Source organism: Pteropus alecto, unplaced genomic scaffold, assembly GCF_000325575.1.
Source record: "Pteropus alecto unplaced genomic scaffold, ASM32557v1 scaffold192, whole genome shotgun sequence".
In the NCBI taxonomy this organism is placed as follows: Eukaryota; Metazoa; Chordata; class Mammalia; order Chiroptera; family Pteropodidae; genus Pteropus; species Pteropus alecto.
In genome coordinates this window covers 222,673-244,146 of record NW_006432938.1, presented here as the reverse complement: position 1 = coordinate 244,146, position 21,474 = coordinate 222,673, and the positions used below count along the sequence as shown (strand labels likewise).

General features: G+C 37.8%; 1 protein-coding gene across 3 annotated transcripts in view; it reads right to left on the bottom strand.

Moving 5' to 3' along the window:
• Positions 1 to 9,937: 9,937 nt before the first annotated feature.
• Positions 9,938 to 21,474, bottom strand: part of LOC102878055 (inactive phospholipase D5) — a 139,931-nt gene continuing 128,394 nt past the window's right edge. For all 3 annotated transcript variants that reach the window (XM_015586013.2, XM_015586011.2, XM_025043779.1), the window contains exon 7: positions 9,938 to 16,773. In XM_015586013.2, the coding sequence (XP_015441499.1) occupies positions 16,517 to 16,773 (257 nt within the window). In that variant the 3' untranslated portion in view covers positions 9,938 to 16,516. The remainder of the gene's footprint in view (positions 16,774 to 21,474) is intronic.

Here is a 21,474-nt window from a genome sequence, read left to right as displayed (position 1 = left end):
ATACAGCTTTATCATGTTAAGATTCTTGTGTTCAGGCATCTGGGCACAGCTGGGCTAGACCCTGTGTTTCACAGTCTCTCCAGAGGCTGCTACCCAGGTTGAAGCCTAAGGTCACTTCCGGCTATACTGGGAAAGGATCTGTGTAATTGTTGGCGGGATTTCGTTCCTCACCGCTGTTGGATTTAGGGTCTCAGTTCCTGTTGGCTGTTGTCTAAAGGGGCTGCCCTCAATTCCTTGCCATGTGGACCTCTCCAACACGACAGCTTGCTTCATTAAATTGCACGAGCCAAGAAGCCATGGAGAGAATCTACGAGCAGTACGGAAGCTGCAGAATTGTGTAACCTATACAAAGAAGTGACATCTTATTGATTTCCAATATTTTCTTGGTTAGAAGTCCCTGGGCCCAGCCCACACTCACAGTGAGGGCGTTCCACAGGGGAATCACTACTAGGACGTGGGGGTCACTGGGCCATTTTGGAAATCTGCCTACCATTTGTATGAAGTAAGACTTTAGATTTTATATCATACCATTCCACATTCACAGAAAATAAATTAGCCTTCATTGGCTGAGAGAATCTAACAGTGCTTAGAATTTGGCAAATAAATATACTAACAGGGTATTTGCGAATTATCCTATATTTACATATAATTTTAAGGAAAATATTTCAGAGACAGGTGGCATTAGAACAAATTGGTGCTGTGCAAAGCTGCATTAGGCCAGGTAGGTGTGTAAGACAAAAAGTGTGAGTTTGGGAGACACAAAATCCCGACTTCAGACTCTGGTGCCATCACACAGTATGTCGTGTGGTGTCAGCACCTGGAAGCCTCCCTCACGCTCTTTCTAGTTCACTATCCAACCTTCCCTAAAGGTAACCACTATCCTGACCAGGACAGGTTATTCTGGCCCATTTTGGGACTTCAGATCAATGGACTCATGCTGTATTTTTGTGTGTGCATCTGGCTTCTTTCAGTCACCATTATATTTGTGAGATTCAATCATGGTGTGACATGTAGTTACAGTTCATCTACTTTTTAAAAATTTTATGTATAAATAAATCTCAATTTATCCATTCTACCATTGATACTCTTTTTTTCCTTCAGTTTTTGGTTATTATGAATAGTGTTGTTCTTTCCATGTAAATGTACATTTATAATTATTGGTTTTACATCTATAGATAACATTACTAAGTAATAGGGATGTCTATGTTCAAATTAACAAACAAAGAGTTTTCCGAAATGGTTGTACTGGCAGAGTGTCATATATCTAAATATGGTTTTAACCTTCACTGTCCAGTTATTAATGAGGGTGAGCATCTTTTCATATATTTATTGGCTAATTGTATACAACCTTTTATGATGTTCCCGTGCAAATCCCTTGCTCCTTTATCTATTGAGTTGATAGTCTTTTTATTATTGATTTTCAGAAGTTCTTTATATATTCTGGAAATGAGCTCTTTATGAATTAGTTTTTATATATACTTTTTCAGACTCTGGCTTGTCTTCATTTTCCTAGTGGTGTATTTTAGTAATGGAATTTCTTAATTTTATTGTAGTCCAATGTAGTCCACAACTTCCTTTACTATTCTAAGTATATGAAGATGTTCTTCTGTATTTTTTTTTCTGTATACTTTCTGTATTTGTTTTTTCTTTGTTGGTTGTATATAAAAATCAATTTGTTGATCTTATGTCCAAAGAACTTGCTAAAGTCTTATTTTTAAGAGTTTATCTTTTGATTCTGTGAGTGTTTTTATGATCTAAATTATGTCATGTGAACAAAAGTTTGATTTTCTAAAAACTTCATTGTTTTACTTTTTACATTTAAATCTGCCATCCACCTATAATCGATTTCTTTTGTGTACTGTGAGATAGGAGATCAATTTTCTTTTCTTCCTTCCTTCCTTCCTTCCTTCCTTCCTTCCTTCCTTCCTTCCTCCCTCCCTCTCTCCCTCCCTCTTCTCTCTTCCTTCTCCTTCCTTCCTTCCTTCCTTCCTTCTTCCTTTATTCTCCTAATATGGGTACCTTTTATTAAAAAGTAAATCCTCTTTTTGCAATGCCTATTTTGTTGTAAACCAATTGTTAATATACGCATGGGTCTGTTCCTGGACTTTTTATTATATTTAGTTTGTCTATTTTTCATCTTTGCAGCAATATCACTTTGTCCTAATTATTGTAGCTTTATGATAAGTTTTGATGTCTAGTAGGATGAATTCGTCCACCTTGTTCTTTTAAAGCTATCTTGACTAATCTTATCCTTTGTATTTTAATATACATTTTATAATCAACTTGTCTTTTTCAAAAATAACCGGTCCTGGATTTTGACTGGAATTACATAAAATCTATAGATCATTTCAGGGGAGAATTAACATTTTTTATGATACTGAGTGTTTAATCTCTGGAAATGTTCCACCTTAACATTTTTTTAGGTTTTCTTTATTTTTTATCAACAAACTGTATTTTCCTATGCATAGATCTTACACATCTTCAAATATATTTATTCTTAGGCATAACATTTTTGATGCTATTATAAATCGCATAATTTAAATTTTGTTTTTTCTTTGTTGGTTGTATATAAAAATCAATTTGTTGACCTTATGTCTATAGAACTTGCTCAAGTTTTAATTTTAAGAGTTTATCTTTAGATTCTTTGAATGTTTTTACAATCTAAATTATGTCATCTGTGTATAAAATGTTTGATTTTTTCCTTTGAAACCTTATACTATGTATGTAAGGGCATATTTACACATGCCCTATTGCACTGATTATAACCTTTAGTACTTTCTTTTTTTTTTTTTTGCCTATAATTGGTGATAGTCAGCATTCTTATTATATTCATAATTTAAGAAAGAAAGTCGGTATTATTTATGATGATTATTTTGATATTTTTTGTAGACATCCTTTATCAGATTGTTATCTTTTATTCCTAATTTGCTGAGAATTTGTCTCCTATAAATGAGTATTGAATTGCATCACATACTTTTTCTGTATCAGTTGAGATAATCATTTGATTTTTCTTCTTTAGTTTTTTAACATAGTTAATTACATTGATTAATTTTTTCAATGTTTAACCAACGTTGTATTCCTGAAACCTAGCCAAATCAGTCAATTTGTATTAATTACTCTTTTTATATATGACCAGATTTACTTTGCTCATGTTTTGCTTCAGGTATTCACATCTATATTTATGAAAGAGATTGACCTTTAATTTTTGTTCTTTTTTGTAAAGTTCTGAAATTACTGTTATGCAGGCCTCAAAAAGTATCAAGTATTCTTTTTTATTCTTAGATTTGGAAAAGTTTTGTTTAAGTGCTATTATTACATTTGACTCTTGAGCAGTGCAGGAAGTAAAGGCATTGACCCCTGTGCAGTTGAAAATCAGAATATAAATTTTGACTCCTCCAAAACTTAACTACAGTTGTCCTGTAGTAACCATGGGAAGCTGGTTCCAGGATCTCTGCAGATACCAAACCCTCATGCTCTAGTCCCTTATTCAAAATGGAGTAGAATAATGAAAGCAGGTGGTCCTCCATATCTGTGGAGTCCCAGTCAACTGTGGTTGGTTGAATCTACAGATACAAAACCCAGGATACTAATGGCTAACCGTCTATTTATTAAAACAGATCTGCATATAAGTGGACCCATGCAGTTCAAACCCATGTTGTTCAAGAGTCAACTGTACTTCTTATGTTAGATTTTGGAAAATTTATCATAAAGCTATCTGGGCTTGCAGTTTTCTTTGCAGAATTGTAGTTTTCAATGTGAATAATTGATTTATTTGTAAGAATAATTATATATTTAGGTTATCTATTTCTTTTATCAATGTTTGTAAGCAGTATCTTTTTATAGAAATATTCTTAATTTGAATTTTTAAATATTTATCAGCATAATGTACAAAATTCTTTTTATCTTTCCAACATTTTTAGGATCTTTTTTATTCCTGATATTAGTTATTTCTGAATTATTTCTTTTTTTCTTGATTGTATTCATGAGGGGTTTATTAATTTTATTAGTTTTTCCAATTTGCAACTTTAGCTTTATTTATGCTTTTTTATGTACTTTTTACAAAATTATTAATAGCTGTTCTTTCTTCCCCCTAAGCCACCAACTTTCTTTGGTTTTAATTCTTTCATTCTTATTCGAATATTTTGAAATGGACATTATGATCTTGGTTTTTGAGACATTCTTCTTTTCTAATATGTTAAGATATAGCTTTTCCTTTCGGTATGGCCTTACCTGCTTCTCATAAATTTTGACATATCTTCAGTATGTTTCCATTCAAAATATTTTTAATTTTGATTGTAAATTCTTTTTTAATTGATTAATTATTAGAGGTTAAATGTTTAATTTCCAATCTTTGGGGATTTTCCTTTATCTTTTTGTATTTAATTTTTAGCTTCATACTCCTGCAGTCAGAGAATATATCCTGTATAATATCAATTCTGTAAAATTTGTTGCTTTATAGTCCAACATATGGTTCATATGTTCTAAATGTTCCAGGTGCACTTAAAAAGAATGTATATTCTCCAGTCACTGGGTGTACTATACAGCATATGCCATTAGGCAAACTTTATTAGCCTTCAATTTTTTACCAAATTTTCCACATTATTATCAATAATTTAGCTAGTTTTATCAGTTAATAACAGGTTTTTTTAAAAAAAAAATCATTGCAGTGCAGAGAAATCTCCAGTTCTCCTTTTATTTCTGTCTATTTTTGGTAAATATATTTTGAGACTAAATATATTTGTAAGTGCACTAAAATTAGAACTTTATATCTTCCTTATGAATGTAACCTCTCAAAACCATGGTATGCCACCCTTTATCTTTAATGATATTTACTGTCTCTCCTAATCTGATATTAATATAGCATTTGCATGTGCATTATTTTTCCATCTTTTAGTTTTCAACTTCTCTGTGTTTTCATATTTAAGGCAAATCTTAAAGCAGCATAAAGTTTGTTTTTGTTTTTAAATCCAATCAGATAAATGTTATCTTTTAAATTAGGTAGGCATTTATTCTGTCTAAAATTAAGGTAATTATGGACAAATTTGGTTTAATCAACCATCTTGCCTTCTATTGCCTATCTTGCAACTATTGCCTTCTATTTGGCCTGTTCTGTGTTCCTTTGTCTTTCAATTCTTGCCTTCTGGTGAATTGGTTATTTAAAATCATTTATTAGCTTATTGGATAACTATATCTTTTTATTATTCATTTAAGGATTACCATAGAGATTATAATATTTATACTTGACTTACGAAAATCTAAGATAAATAAATACCTTTTTTCTTTCTTGGACAATACAAGCCCTTAGAGCAATTTAACTTCATTTACTCTTTACTTCCCCAGGCTCACCAACTTGTATTTCATTGTTGGTATGTGTTTTAATTCTTTCCTCTATTTCTCTCTATATCTATAAATATCTCTATTATGCCATAAGAAATATATACTTCTTCATACAGTTCAAAATTCTTTGGGTGTGCCCACATATTAACTCTTTTGATTAATTTTCATTCTTTTTTGCATCTCTGGGTTTCTGTCTGGGTTCATTTGCTTCCTGAATGACAAATACCCTTTTGTGTTTTATGTGGTGAGTAACAAAACCCTCAGTCTCACTTGTATGAAAATTACTTTTTTGTCATCATCCTTTGAGAATATTTTTTCCTGTGTGAAGAATTCTAGGTTGGCAGTTATTTCTTTTAGCACTTTGAAGTTATTATTCTATTCCACTATCTTCTGGATTTTGTTGTTTCTATTGATTTTTATTGTTTTTATTTTTATTGTTATTTCTTTGAAAGTAATATGTACTTTTAAAAAAAGTAGTCTGATTGTTTTTGGTAGTTAGCTGGTATATTATGATGTACTTAATAGTGGTTTTCTTTATATTCATCTTGTTTGGGGTTCATTGAAATACTTGAATCTATGGGTTCATATCGTATATTGTCTTTGAAAATGCAAGTGGCTGAACTAGGACCAATAACATCTCCAAATCATCTGAATTCAGAGAGAGATGATTTGAAGCTTCCTGATAAGACTTGTTGTTTTAAATTTATCCTTACTCCTTGTGTATTATCCCTCAGACTTAACCCAAAGCTTGGGGCTTACAATGGGGCTTCCTTGGGGGTTCTGATTTCCAAAATTGTATTTCCAATCCCTCGAGTCTGTCAAAAGCTCCGCTAAGCATCTATGCTTCTGAAATCAGCAGATGCCTCGAGGAAAATGGCTACAAATTCTTGATTCGTTTTTCTAGGTTTTTCTCTCTTGGATATTGACCATGCAATTTCCTCCCTGGCTTGATATACGTCTGATGCATTAAAACCAATGTGGTATCAAATCTTTTTTCGGCTTTTCTAGTTGTTTTCTGCAAATGGTTTAATCAGCACTACCTAATCTGTCATTGTAGGGAGACATTCTTTAAGTTTTAAATATAGCATTTCACTTTTTTTTTTCTTTTCTTTCTAAATTCTTAGGTTCATGAGAGGAGAAACTATTTTGTTCATCTTGGTATGCCCAGTACTCAGCTCAGAACTTGGAATACAATACAAGATTATTAAATATTTGTTAAATAAAGTTTATGTTTGGGATTGATTGCAAGTAATGTTAATTTTTTTTACTCTTTACCAGAAATTGTTAAGAATGTCACTCACGAACTGTAATGTAACAAGGCCCAGCTGTGGGAGTTGTCTATCCTGAATGTAGTCAGTTGGTTAGAAATTAGACCAACACAATTTTTTCCCCCAAGGAGGAGTATTTTGTCACTGACATTATTTAGAATTTCTGGTACACAGTGATAGTAAAAAGCAGATGATGTTAATTAGTTATTTTATTGTTTTTAAATTTCAATATAAAAGGTGTCCTTATTGTCTGCAGTCTAGGGCAGACTACTCCCATCACATAAACATCGGTGTGCCACTGCTCATGACAGTAGAGGCAAATGAGACAGTTGTTGGGGACAATCCAGCTGGGTTTAATTTATGGAAAGAGCTGAGTCCATGTAAGTGAGTGGGCCAGCTTTGACATACTTTGTGTTTTCTGATTTCCCCACCCTCTACTGTCTCCAGGAAACATTTATCTGGGCTGGACTGTTTTTAACTATGCATCTACTAATAAGATTGGTCAGGGCACTGTGGCCATCGAATGTTGAAGAATGGTTTGCTCAAATTGGATCGACTTCATGTTTGGGTTTGCTGTTCAGACTAGCTTATAAACTCCATTGAGAACAGAGATACTCATTATTGTCTGTTCCACAGCCCCGACTCCAGTATTGCAGACAACCGGTGCTTGATACACATGAGTTACATTGAATGGTGCTCCCTTGTGTGTTATTTCACACATAAAACACAACAATTTGAGGTATTTTAATCTGTTAAACCCAAGATGAAGGAGGAAAATATAATTTTTTTATGGAATATACAACATACAGTTAAAAGACCCTTTGCTTTGGATTTTGTGGTCAAGATGGTGGAGTAAGTAAAATACTGTGCTTGCCTCCCCTCATGACCACATCAAAATTACAACTAAACTACAGAACAACCATCATTGAGATTCACCTGAAGTCTAGCTGAACAGAAATAATATAAGCGGGAACATACAGAAGAAGCCACATTCAGATTGGTAGGAGGGGTGAGACACAGGACTGGTTGGTCACACACACATACATACACACGTGCACACCCACATGTGACAGTTAAGAATCTCGGCTGTGGAGGTTCCCCCTGAGGGGCAAGGGCTCCTCGTGTTAGATGACTTCCAACACACTCACAAAGCTCGGTTGCGAGAACTCCTCTCTAGTTATGCTTTTATCTACCTGTTATTTTAGATAGTGACAGGCAGTGAAGTTCACCTGAATAGATCTCCAGAACCCAGGCCAACAGTAAAGGAAGCTACCTGAACCCCTTTTAGTCATGATTATTTTGCCCTAGCCTAAGCATTAAATCAGCTGGTTGACATCTCTAAATACATTTTAGGGGTGTGGATTTTTTCTTTTTTTTTTTTTTGGTGATTATTGACACCAAAGTTTAGGGTATTGTATTTTGGTTCCATTCACCCATCTTCTTCAGAGAGTCATCTTGATCCTAGAATTCTTATAGTCTTTACCATTCTTAAACATTTCTTACTTTTTATCCTCCTGAATTTGTCTTCACTCTAATGAGAAACTCATTGGTAATTTTGTCTTTTTCTAATTAAATATGTTAGTCATTAATACCAGTCACTAAATATTTTGGATTTTCTACCATTCCAGAAATGACAGTAGGATTGAATTTCTTAGCATTAGACTAGTCTGGTGAGATCATGTGACTAGTTTGAGCCATTGTGTTGTGAACAGAAGTGGCATGTGTCACTTCTTGGCCAGAGGATTTAATGGCTAGTGTAAGACCCTCCGAAGATCTCCTTTCCCTCTGGTATAGTGACCAGCAATATTTGTTCTGTCAATTTTGGTCCCTGAGTGGTCACAATAAGCAGAGTGTTCCTGCCGACCTGTGATGAATAAGCAGTGTGAGCAAAAAACAAACCCTGTGGTTTTAAGCCTCTAAGATTTTGGAATTGCTCATTGCTGTGTTTATCAGTCAGGGTTGTACCATAGAAATAGAATAAGTAGGATACACACACACACATTAGAGAGAGATTTATCATGAGAGATTGGCTAGGTGATTGTGGGGGATGACCAGGTAAGTCTGAGTCCCCCGGCCGGGCCGTCGGGGGGCAGCTGGAGCTCTGGGCTGGTGCCAATCCTGCAGTCCGGATGGGGGATTCCTTTCCCTTTATGACAGCTTCGGTTCTGCTCTTACAACCTCCCAACGGATTGAATCAGCCTGCCCAGTTTATCTAATATTCCTTACTTAAAGAAAACTGATTATAGATTTTAATCACTTCTTCAAAACACCTTCACGACAATTCCTAGATCAATGTCTTATTGAATAACAGGAATTATCACCTGGCCAAATTGACACATACAACTGACCATCACTCTGTGGCACAAATAATTAGGCTCCTAATTACAGCAGACCTTAGACTTAAATGACTTATCTCATGCATCTTTTTTATATGAATAACTACAAACAAACAGCCTGAGGGACAAACTTTAAAAAAGGCTTTTATTTTCAACACACAATAAATGGTAGTTATATAAACCATAAAGGCTTTCTTTTCACTTTTGAATGAGTGCCCACAATGGGCTCCATGTGAAACAGAACGCATGGCTATAGACCTTCTTCTGGTGTTACTAATTCCTACCTAAATCTAGTAGGAAGAGATGCCAGGCTAAGCGTGCCTTGACCCCCACCCCCGCCTTCTCCAATCCCTCCTATGGCATCTTAAAGGCCCATCTTCCTTTGTAAGACCTCTCAGGGGTAGTTTTACTTCCACCTTCTACAAATCCCCAAATATTTAGAATATTAGAATATTAACAACTTTTGTATTTATTAAGCCAGTCATCCGAATACATATTTATAAACAATTTCTAAATTTATAACACATCTGCCTCTACTTAACTCAGTTATTCTCTGCCTCATTTTCCTCATATAAAAAATAATGTGTTTGGGCTTCAAAAATTTTATTTCCGGCTCCAACAGTCTCTGTATCTATCATGCAGTTATCTCCTGAATGGCTTTTCAATGTCCATCTTCAATTCTCCTAATTCATCTTTATGAGTCTAAGATATTTGGTCACAATTAATTTGATACTTAACACTTATACAGTGTATCCAGGCGATTTACCATGAAGATTTCCAATACGAGTCCATGTCTCATGAAGACAGGCACACCACAGTGCTGCTCTTACTTCCTCACTGACTGCTAAGCTACTTAGAAATGTGGGCAGCTTCAATTTAGCATGTGTGTTAGGCCCCTCTGGATGGCAAAGAGCAGGCATGCAGTCAGGTTATCTCAATTAATGTGAGTTTATTTGTGTCAATACATAAGAAAATAAGGAAGATAAGAAAGCAATCCAGTACTACAAAGTCCGGCTTCATTGTTCAGGAATCAGTCATTATTATTCCAGTAACCTAAGAGCAGAAGTAGTGAATCCACAAGAACTCTACTTGGCTTAACTGAAGAAGTAGTTGCCATTACTCTAAGGTGATACCATCAGGTGACTCAGTTCTTCTCTTTTGGCTGCTCTTGGCACTACTCATTTGTTTTCTGTGTCTCATATTTAGATTCCCTAAAGGAGGGCTCTGATTGGCTGGGCCAGGTGTCATCCAACATCAGTGCTGCATATGTCTCCTTCCCTAGGCCGCACTCTGGCCTAAAAATGGGTTTGAGTCAGGTATGAACATTGGTACAATTAGCTGTGACCAGTGGTGAGTGCTCACAGGGCAGAAAACATAATTCTACTTATGCAGGAGCATGGATGTGCTCTCTCCAGGACAAGCACAGACCCACTCATGGAACATGGTAACACGCAGCTCTACTGCTGGGGACAAAGCAGCTTTTGTGTCACAGTGACATTTTCTCATGGTGCTCTATCGATACCATAACCTCCCTGAAACCACGTCACTGCCTTTCTTTTATTACATTTGGTGGGGGAGATGTTGCCTTTAGTAACATGCACTTTCAAAAGAAGCAGATAATCTGTACTTTTAAGTGAAAGTAAGTGAAGTTATAAATTAAACTTTGAGTCACATGAATGTTGTTGGAACATATTTTCTGAGTTGTCTTTAAAGATCTTCCCCCATTCATACTGGAAAGTCATATATGATTTCAATATTTTTAATCCTGAAAATTGAGGTCATAATCCCAAAACTTATTGTATACTTACATGGACACTCTAAATTAGAAACTACATGTGTCCGTGTTTGTGTTTATAAACTTAGAATTTCTCAACTATTCCTCAGTACATTCTACCCATGGTGATAGTACAGTCTGTGAGGGAATTAACAAATTTTCAACATGTCTGAAGCTAAAAGGAATGGGTTTGAGAGCCAGATATCTGTTCTATAAAAGGAGAACTATTCCACTTACTAATTTTTCTTTCATATGAAATAAAAACAAATCACAAATAATCTTCACCTTTACTATGATTTAACTGGACTCCTTGCACAGGATTAGACTGTTGGCCCAATTAAAAAAAAAAAGAAGAAGAAGAAGAAGAAGCCATAAATTAAAAGATTCAGAAAATGCTGATAAAATCAAATAATTATTGACTATGCAGATTCAGAAAGCTGGCTTTATCAAGCCTTTGTTAAACTCTCAAATGATACCCTTAAAAAATGTATGCATTTTCAGATTTCTTCTTTTTATAAAAAGGTACCCACCTTATCACATACCATGCACATTCTTTCAGAGATAAATCTGATTCAGTTTAGCAAGTCAACATAATTGTATTCCATGTTGGTCTTCTGTGAGAACAGCACTCAAACACATTTGGCTTGATAGACTCTCAGCTTCTGAGGCCAAATGGGAAGGAAAGTTGCACATTTGGAGGAGTTGGTTTGGATGGCTTTCAAAGTATCCACTAAACCTGTGATTTAATATGGATTTATTAAGCAGATACCTGGTCTTTTGATTATGGAGTTGAGCCTGGAAAGAGGAGAGTGTGGTGGGGAAGTATAGGAAGCAGCTCAAATTGTATCTATAAATGCCTTTTCTGTCACTGGGCCAGAATGTACAGCCTGGTCTCTACAGTGGATTCTTCACTAAAAAAATAATTATTTATTTACCCAAAATCAAGACATATTGAAAACAAACTTTTTATATAAAGACAGAAATACTGTTACAAAGATGCCTCCTTGAGCAAATATGCAAAATGATGAGAACATAGCCCATTGGGCCAGCTGCATTTACTTATTCATCACTCAGAATACAGCTTGGACGCTTGTAAGAGAGTGGTTCGTTTCTGGGATCAAGTTGAAGGGAAAAGTAAATGTCTCATCTCTCAGAATGAAAACAAAAACATATAATATTTACTTTTGAAAAAATGGAGCACTTGGTTACATGAAAGATTTGAGAATTTTAATAATGCTCCCAAATTCAGCCCTTTATCACACCAATTTATTTAGGTATCTTAAGGTTAATAATATAGATATCTCCAGGTACAACTTCATCCTATTTACATAAAGAAACATTAAAAATTCAAGATATCCTTTGTAAAAGAATTAGAAGTTTAGTAGTTGAACATAGCAAAAGAAAATGCATAACAGCCTATTAAATCTCACAGTTCTTTCTCATCAAATTGCCAAAAGGAACATAAGTGATCAGTAACTTTTTTAGAACTCTGTAAGTACAAGACTGCAACTGGGTCAAAAATAAGAAAATTCAGTTTTACAATCTCAAGAAGGTTCTGAAGAATACCTGTCTAGTGACCATAAAAAACAAACGAACGAACAAACAAACAAACAAACAAAATAAACAATATCTTCATAATTTAGCCAAAGATGGAAATTTTCTCAAATGGGAAAGGCAAGCTATGCACTGGGGTTGACTTAAGGATTATTGAAAAGCTTTCACCAATTTAAAACCAATAAGGCAAAAATGATAAATAGCTATTTGGTTACCAACATATAAAAAGAAAAGAAAAGATGCTAAATCACAGCAAATAGAAAAATGCTGAAAATGGATTAATTTATCCAATTTACCTTAATTTCTCCTCCAAAAGGCTTATAATAAAGTATACTAGTTCACTGAGAATAAGTAGAGAAAACCAAAGAATTGAACATTTTTCCACAATATATGGGGCTGTTTTTAAAGGACTGAGTTTAAATAAGCAATAGCAAAGTATCTTTCATTATAGAAGAAAACCGTTCTGTTGTGAGTGAAGACAGCTTTTTACATTACTTAAATGTTAATAATAATGGAATGAATTTTGGACAAAGAAACTCACACAAATGGTCATACATATGATAAAAAGGCAGATTCTGGGATAGAATTCCTGAGACAGATGGACCCTGGGTCTGATCTTATCAAGAAATCCTTATAGTCTTTTATTTTTATTTTCCCTTGAAATTTAGTTCCATAAACATTTCTAAAAACAAACAGGAAACTCAGAAATAATCAAAATCACTTAAGAATAGCCACAGGCTGGCGGGCGATGAGTTTCTGTCAGTCCCAGGTTCAGCGAGGCACTTTTAACAAACCAGTAACTGCAATAACGAAACACATTTTCCAAAGGGTAAGACCAACCCAAAATGTGATCAGACCCATCTCACTAAGAACCAAATCAGAAATGCGACAATCGACAGCATAAACACAGCCCGGATGGGAAAAGCGATGCCCCGAGCTACGCAGATGCAGTTTTCCGCGGTCCTTTCATTTCTTTCACTGAGTCTGCTTTGACTTTTTAAAGAAGCTAGTTTTTATTCTGCATCCTACAAGACTCTAGAAGTCCCGTAAGCATCTCTTTACAAGGTCCTTTAAAGACAGTGAGGGCATTCTCAGGGTGCCTCACACCTATTATTTTCAGGTACCCGAAGTGTGCAGTTTACAGAGCCTGGATATAACCCAGAATGTTCCATGCCTTCTCCAGTGGTTTCATAAGCTGTGATTCAATTATTTGATATGCTACTGGACAGTGGCAGTATAATAGATGTCAATAGTACTGATATTTGACAGCGTGTGTCAGTGATCTGATCTGGGGGTGATCAAAGTTGTGTGACTTGGGAGGAGGGCAGGTTGCATAAAAACTGTCACTCATGTAAGTTTTCAACTGGAAGGCCCATCAGTGCGTACTGAACTCCACAGTAAGCAGAAATATTCTCATATAGTGAATCACTGTTTAAAATCAATGCTCAAGGATAAATAAGGCACTAAGTTAATGTTAGTCACACCAAAATCAAAAATATAGTCTCAAAGTGTGTTTGCTTTCCTTCCCCGATCCCCTGGGAAATAAATCCTAGGACGTTTGAGTGCAGGAAATGGAAGTTGGTAGTCTATTTTGCACAGCCTAAAATAGAGGAAGACTCCTTCTGGAGGGGTAGGCAAAGCATCCACAGGAAAAAGAAAGTTCTGCAGAATTAAATTTCCTCTTAGGAGACATGGACCATTTAGGACACTCTCTACACAGGGGGCATTTTCCTGGCTGCCAAAGAAGGCCAGCATTGCCTTCTATGGACCCCCTGACTCCTGGAGTCAGTCACCTGCACCTACTGTCTGGACCTCCTTGAGGCGGAGGGCTGCTGGGCCAAGCAGGGCTCTGCTGCTGCTGGTGGATGGCGAAAACACCCCAGGCACAGGTTCTCATGCTACTTTTTTGATGGGACTCAGAAGGAAATGGCAATGATGCTCATTTCACAGAGGACAAAATTCTGTTCTCCTATCACATGCAAAAAATAGTGAGAGTGAAGGGGCTCCATTACACCAGGCATATTGCTGTCCCATGGCTGTGACAAACACCCCAGGAGACAACTTGGGAACTAACAAGAAAGTAACCATCTCTCCTCCCTTCATATGTCCTTTGCGAACTCCGACCAGGTTTCTTTTCTCTGCCCAGGATTGAACTTGGTATGTTTGTCTCTATGCCTCCTCTTTTCTTGCTTTCTTTTGCTTTTTCTCTCTGTTTGTTTTTGTTTTTGTTTTTGTTTTTTTAACCATCACCAAAAACACCTTTCCTTTACTGAGATGATTGTCTGCATAATTTCCCTACTCAAACAAGAATTGGGTATATGGTAAATATTTAGAGTTTTATGGGCTGGCCATTATTGGTGAATTTCATTAAGAATCCCCCGGTCATTCATACAAACATGCTACCCTTAAAATACAGCTGTCTTCCAGCTCTCTCCACTGTTTGTTAAATATCCAGTAAAGCAATACTTGGAAACAACAAGAAAGGAAGTTATGTGATTGCTAGATGACCAACAGTAGCCATTCTACGTCAAGCAAAACCATTGGAAGCTTCAAGGATTCCTTCCTCACTCCTCCTGGCATATGAGAAATCAAATCTAGAAATAGAAAAAAGTAATTTAGATTGCTTTTCTTTGCTCCAAAAACACATGGACATGCCAGTCTTGAAGACGACCCCTAGCACGATGCCCAGTTTTGCGTTGCTGTTATCTATGACAAAGTGACTGACGACACGATGACGACCCCAAACTCCATTGCTGCGTTCCTCCACATTCGCAGCTGGGAGGTGTGAACATGTTTTTTTTTTGTGTAGGTTCTTTGGGAGAACCTGGTATTGATTTTATCAGGATACCACAAAGATTATTTCAAGAAAAAGATTCTATATCATAATGCTTAGCATTTATATAGTTTCTTTTGATTTCAAAACAAGTTATAAATGTTTCCTACCATGACAACATCTTCGAGAGGTAGGTATTTCCCGTCCCTACATTACCAATGGAAACTGGAGGCCAAGGGGCGCAGGACTATTCCAGGCCACAGAGACTCAGGAGCAGCCCTGAGACGGGGCCACCTGCTCTGGCTGTGAAGAGGCCATGCCTCTCTCGCGTGTAGCAACAGTCTCTATTAATATAGGGTAATATATTGTATAGATATAAAACAGTGACACACAATGACATTATAGAACGATAATCCAGGATTTTTGTTTCTTAGTAAAATATGTTAAGCACAGTATTTAAATTGCATTTCTCTGAAAAGCATTTGGTATATTAAATAGCAGAAGGTATATTAAATAGCTCTATAAACGTTTGCTGGCATACTCTTAACAGCATAATGATTCTAAAGAAATTAAAATCCACTGACGCATAGAGATCGTTCTTTTAAAATACTATCAACTAAAAAAAAATGAAAAACTACTCTATTCGCATGATGCAGACTTAATAGCTTGCTGGATATTAGCAGGTGGCTACATAATTTTCTGAGCTTGAGAGGAAGGATACATATTGCTGGCTGTGGTTTTAAAATACCAACTTGGTAGGGAAAAATGCAGTTGAAAGGTGAAAATTAAAGATTGCTATTTCCATTTTGTATCCATTCCGAGGAAATCATACACTTTTCAAAGATATTATCATACTTGCAACTAGTGTTGAGGTGAATATAGAGACACTGTATCCTAAGAACATTTTGTGAGAAGAGAAAATGATACAAAATAAAAGCTATGGTAGTAGAGGAAGATGAATAAGGACGCAGAAAGGGTATTTTCACCAGTACTGAAGGCTGGCGTGAGAATTTCACCCTTAGGTGACTGTACAGGTCTTGGAGATGGTTGACAAGGATAAATACTTGGTTTGATCTCTTCTTCGGGTGGAATCCCACTCTCCTAAGTGAGCAGTTCTGAGAATCGTGTTAAAGAGCTTACTTCATGCGAAGCGTCCTAAGAACTGACCAGGTAGGTCAACAGAAAAAGTTCTAAAACTAGAAACAAAGAGGCATCAAAGGCTTAAAATTGGTATGCAAACGTAAAAACTAACTTCCAAGCCAAAATGACATTCTGTCGGAAGTAACAAATACAAAAGTCTTAAATGTAATGTATGCCCCGCTAAGATATTGTTAGATATTACATGGCGATCAGAGATTGTTTTCTATAAGTGTGCTTTTTTCCCTAAAAAAAGACATATTAAATTGGTTTCTCTCCTCAGCCCCTTTATATATAAATATGAAATACGAGCTGTCCTGCAGTGTGTTTGTCCGTGTTATGCACTCGCGGGGACCTTCCCACTCGCACTGTAAGTGGCAGTTTTGTTTGAGGTGGGCTGGAGTTTGAACAGGCTGGAGCAGTTTGGCTGTTTGGTCGGCTGTAAGCTTCTGGCGTAGGGTGAGTACCAGTCCCTCTCAAACACATCTTTAAGTTGCTTAATGATGCTCGTGTTGTTCCTCACATCCGCCTGGTTGATAACGAGGCCCGTGCCCGCATTCTGGGTAAAATCATTCCCTACCCAGTCGAAATTTCCTGCAAACAAACAAAAGGAATAACGGTGAGCTCCAATGGGGACCGTTGCCCATGTAATGGAATTCAGAGCAGATTCTAATTAAAAAATAATAAAATAAACACTTGGGAATAATGACAGGGAGACTAAATTCTCTTGACAGTTTGGAAAAAAAAATTCCAAGAAGCCTTACATATGGCATATTAATATTTGCATGTTATTTTGGCATTTCCTTCAGCTTTGCTCAACTTGAAACTCAAAACAAGGAATCTGCTGTTCCTTTTGTAAATGTTATTTCTTATTGACAGTCACAAGACACGCTAAATACAGCAACATTTGAAATATGTAAGAATCTACTTAAAAATTCTGTGAACAATTACTACCTTCTCAAAGAGACAACATCTAGTCCATATGCACAAATGAGGGGTTCTCATTTCTATGCTCAGAAGCTTCTGCAGCAGAAAAAATGCTGAAGGCAGAGAACTGGCCCTGTCTGAACACACAACACCCCTGGCTCAGGCTGTGAACTGTCTGCTTCCAGGACCAGGCCGCCAGGCTCCCAGTGTGAATGCCTGGTGTTAGGGTGTCCGTTAGCTTGCTAAGGTGACTATAACGAAGGAACACAGACTGGGGGCTTCAACAACAGAAATGTACGGTCTCTCAGTCTGTGGGTTGAAAGTCCAAAATCGAACTGTCAGCAGGGCTGCTTCCTTCTGAGGCTGAGAGGGAAGGACATGGCCCAGGCCCCTCCTTGGCATGTGGGTGGCCGTCACTCCTGTGTTTCTTCACACCGTCTGCCCCCTGTGCACCACTCTGCATCCAAATTCCCCTTTTCATAAGGACACCAGTCACATTGGATTAGGCCCACCCTAATGACCTCATTTCAACGAGTGTCTCTGTAGAGATGCTCTCTCCCAATTAGGTCACACTCCGAGGCACTCGGGGTTCGAGTTTCAACAAATGAATTCTGAGAGGACACAGTTCGGCCCCTAACGGGTAGTTCTGTCCCAGAAATGTGACATGTCTGTGTCACTTACACGTGACAGTCTCCAAGGTCGGAGTAGAAAATAGGGCTGGCTACCGGAAACCCACACACGAAGTCTTGTCTTCCACATCGAAAGGGGACAGGGTTCCAGCAGGACAAGATTTCTCCCCAGGAGGGGACAGCACTATGTACTTCTTTGATCTCTGCCCTTCATTTAACACATACTTACTGGGCGTCTCATATCTGCCTGGCATTACGTTAGAGGCCATGACACAAATCCAAAAATGACAGTCCTCGCCTACAAGGAATCCAGGAAGGAAACACAATAATTTTAACACAAAGCATAGGAGGTGTGTGTCAACAATGCCGTGAGAGCAGGAGAAAGGAACTTCTGATTTTGGCTACATGAGTTAGGACAGGAGCATTTCATTGAGCAGTGAGAGATGCATAGATACTTATCAACCAGGAAATTAGGGAGCCACACCCCAAAGGGATGCAGAAGAAAATACAATCAGGATCTTGGAGCGTGAAGGGGAAGAGCCAGGGATGAAATGGGGATGCAAGGGACTTAGAGGACCTGTTGGGTGTTGAGTGCTGACCGTGAGGAGGGCTGTCCTGCTGTTTGTGTGCAGTGTGTCGTATGGTTGTGGGGCTTGCGTCCACTTTGTAGGTGAGGACTGTGAAGCTCAAAGAGGTGAATGAAGTTGCCAGTCACATGGCTAATCAATGATAGACCCACTTTTCCAGAGTCCATAAATTACAATACCATAAACAAAAATCTATTCTCACTAAAAAAGATTTAGCCGTGTCAAATCTGACAAAGTTATTGCATAAATCACCACCGGCCCGGGGCTGGTCTAAGCTCTCCCTTTTGCTCTCCTTTTTGGTCCAGAGCTGGTTCCACAAGCAAACGGAAGGCTTTGTAAGTATGGATCTCGACTTTCCTCTCCCTCAGCGGCTCCTCAGGCATCACTGCAGGAATATTTGCGGAATTAGACACCCCCAAGCATATCAACTCCCTTTTCCATCTGGCACCCCTGGGATATTGGAAGGTGATTCTCCTTGTTCCTCATTTTAGTCCTTGAGTTTATTCCTCAGGGCCCACTACCAGGTCACTAAATGAAATATCAGCAGAGAGAAGAACCCCCCCCCCCCTGCCGCCACCCCCACCTCTCTCCCCCATCTCACCCCACTCCCTCAAAACGCGATGATGCTGTCCATAGCTTCGTGACGGATATAACTCTGGATAAATTTTATTGCTAAAAATGAGTAAACTGTTTGCCAAATGGTTCATAATATCATGTCAGGGTCTCTACACAGAGACCTCCTTTGCCGGTGCTGAGGTTCCTGAGCATTTACTATCAGACACATGGCCACACTCAGCACTGTGGCTTTGTACGAATGCTCAGTGCCAGGTGATCACAGGCCTGGACCTCTACTCTAAACTGGAGAGTAGCTGCTGTAGGTTGAGAGTTACTCTGGAGCCCGCTGGTACCTTCTATTCATTCCGTAAACAAAAGGCTCCTGCCTTCCAAGGACTTTTGGATAACACACTAAAATCTCATCCCTACAGCTGAGTGCCAGGCATTGGACCAAAGGCAGAAAATTTGTTATCTTGTTAACATTATTTCTTCCAAGATGGCAACACTAACTCCACTGCACTGAAGAGGAAATTAAGGCACAGAAAGGTTACGTAATCTGTCCACGGTGGGAGTGAAAATGATCAGAGCTGGGGTGGAAAGCCAAGTCTGGCTCCACAGCCCACTTCTGATCCTAAAGGCATACTTTGTGCTAATTGTGCACACCATCCTGGACTTCAATAGCAGACCCAGGGGCGGAGCATCCGGCCACCTTGAGATCTCTGCTCCATTCACCCGCGGGCCACACACAGAAATATGCTTGGAGTGGCACAGGGAAGGGGGAAGATGAGGGGAGAGAAGTGATGAGATTTTGAAGCCTTATTCTGTGAAATTCAACTTTTTGCTTCAATACAATGAATGGAGCCCAAATCCTGCACCCATATTGATTCTCAAAAGCTTTATGTTCTTCCCAGGAATTTAGTTCCAGGCTGTTTTCGCAGGCCTACCGAGGCGTTCCCCACGTGCGTCCACATCTCCCTACTTTTCACGTCCTGACAGCGGCTACACTTCAAAGCTAAACAAGCTTCAGTATTTTTTTCGATTGGGATACAGTTTCACCCAGCTCTTTTTGTGACTGCCATCTCCGCTTCTAAAATGCATGTTGAGCCCCAGATGTCAGGAGAACTGTGGTGCCCCCCTCCCTTCCGCCCCCTCAGGAACACCATGGTGACAGTACAGACGAACTCACGGGAAAGGTGGATGGACTTCAATGAGCCTTTTGAGTGCCTTCAATCAACCTACTCCTCCCTGTCATCCCTCTAATAATTCAAACCTTCTTCTAGATAAGTTTGCTAAGTTTGACTCAAATATAGTCTGGAGAATTAAAAATTAGAGAGATGATACTCTTTGAGGATTCTTCTGTAAGTCTTGTGAAAACTTAATGGAGCTATAATTCCATGCAAGGTGTAGTGTGGGCTTTTCCTAATTCATGACTCTCGGCAGGTGTCTGAGTGATGGCTTATGGGATTTCTAGAACATGCTGATATTAAATCATTCATGAACTTTCCCTCTCGATGCCCTTTACATGTTTTTATATTAGAATTATGCTTCGCTCTAGGGAATCCATGTTTTGCTAAACTGCTATGTGTAAAATAAACTCAATTAAAATTGCATTAAAACAGAGAGTGCGGAGTAGACCCACATAAATATAATCAAATGATCCTGACAAAGGAGCAAACGCTATACAATGGAGCAAGGGTAGTCTTCTCAATAAATGGTGCTAGGTATCCACATGCAGTAATAATAATAATAACTAGGTATATAATAATATCCACAACTAGGTATCCACATGCAGTAATAATAATAATAACCTATACACAGACCTTATGCCCTTCACAAAATTTAACTCAAAGTGGATCATAGACCTAAAGGTAAAATGCAAAACTATAAAACTCCTAGGAAATAATATGGGGGAAAAAATCTAGATGACCTGAGGTTCAGTGACGACTTTTTAGATAAAACACCAAAGGTATGATCCATGAAAGAAATAATTGTTAAACTGGACTCATTAAAATCAAAAAATTTCTGCTCTGCGGAAGACGGTCAAGAAAAAAAAAGGATAAGCCACACATTGAAATATGTGCAAAGGACTTATCTGATAAAGGACTGTTATCCAAAATGACAAATGGCTCTTAAAACTGAATGATAAGAAAACGGAAATTTCAATTAAAAAATGAGCCAGAGACCTTAATATACAGCTCACCTAAAAATGGTATGCAAATGGTAAATAAGCACATGAAAAGATGCTCCACAACATATGCCATTAGGGAGATGCAAATTAAAACAACAATGAGATCCCACTACACACCTACTAGAATGGCCAAGATCCAGGACACTGACACCACCAAATGCTGCTGAGGATGTGGAGCAACAGGAACTCACTCACTGCTGGGGGGACTGCAGAACGGTGCAGCCTCTCAGGAAGACAGTTTGGCGGCGTCTTACAAAACTAAACACACCCTTACCATATGATTCAGCAATCATGCTCCTTGGTATTTTCCAAGAGGAGTCGAGAACTTATGTCCACACAGAAACCTGCACGTGGATGTTTATAGCAGTTTTAGCCATAATTGCCTAAACTTGGAAGCACAAAAGATGTC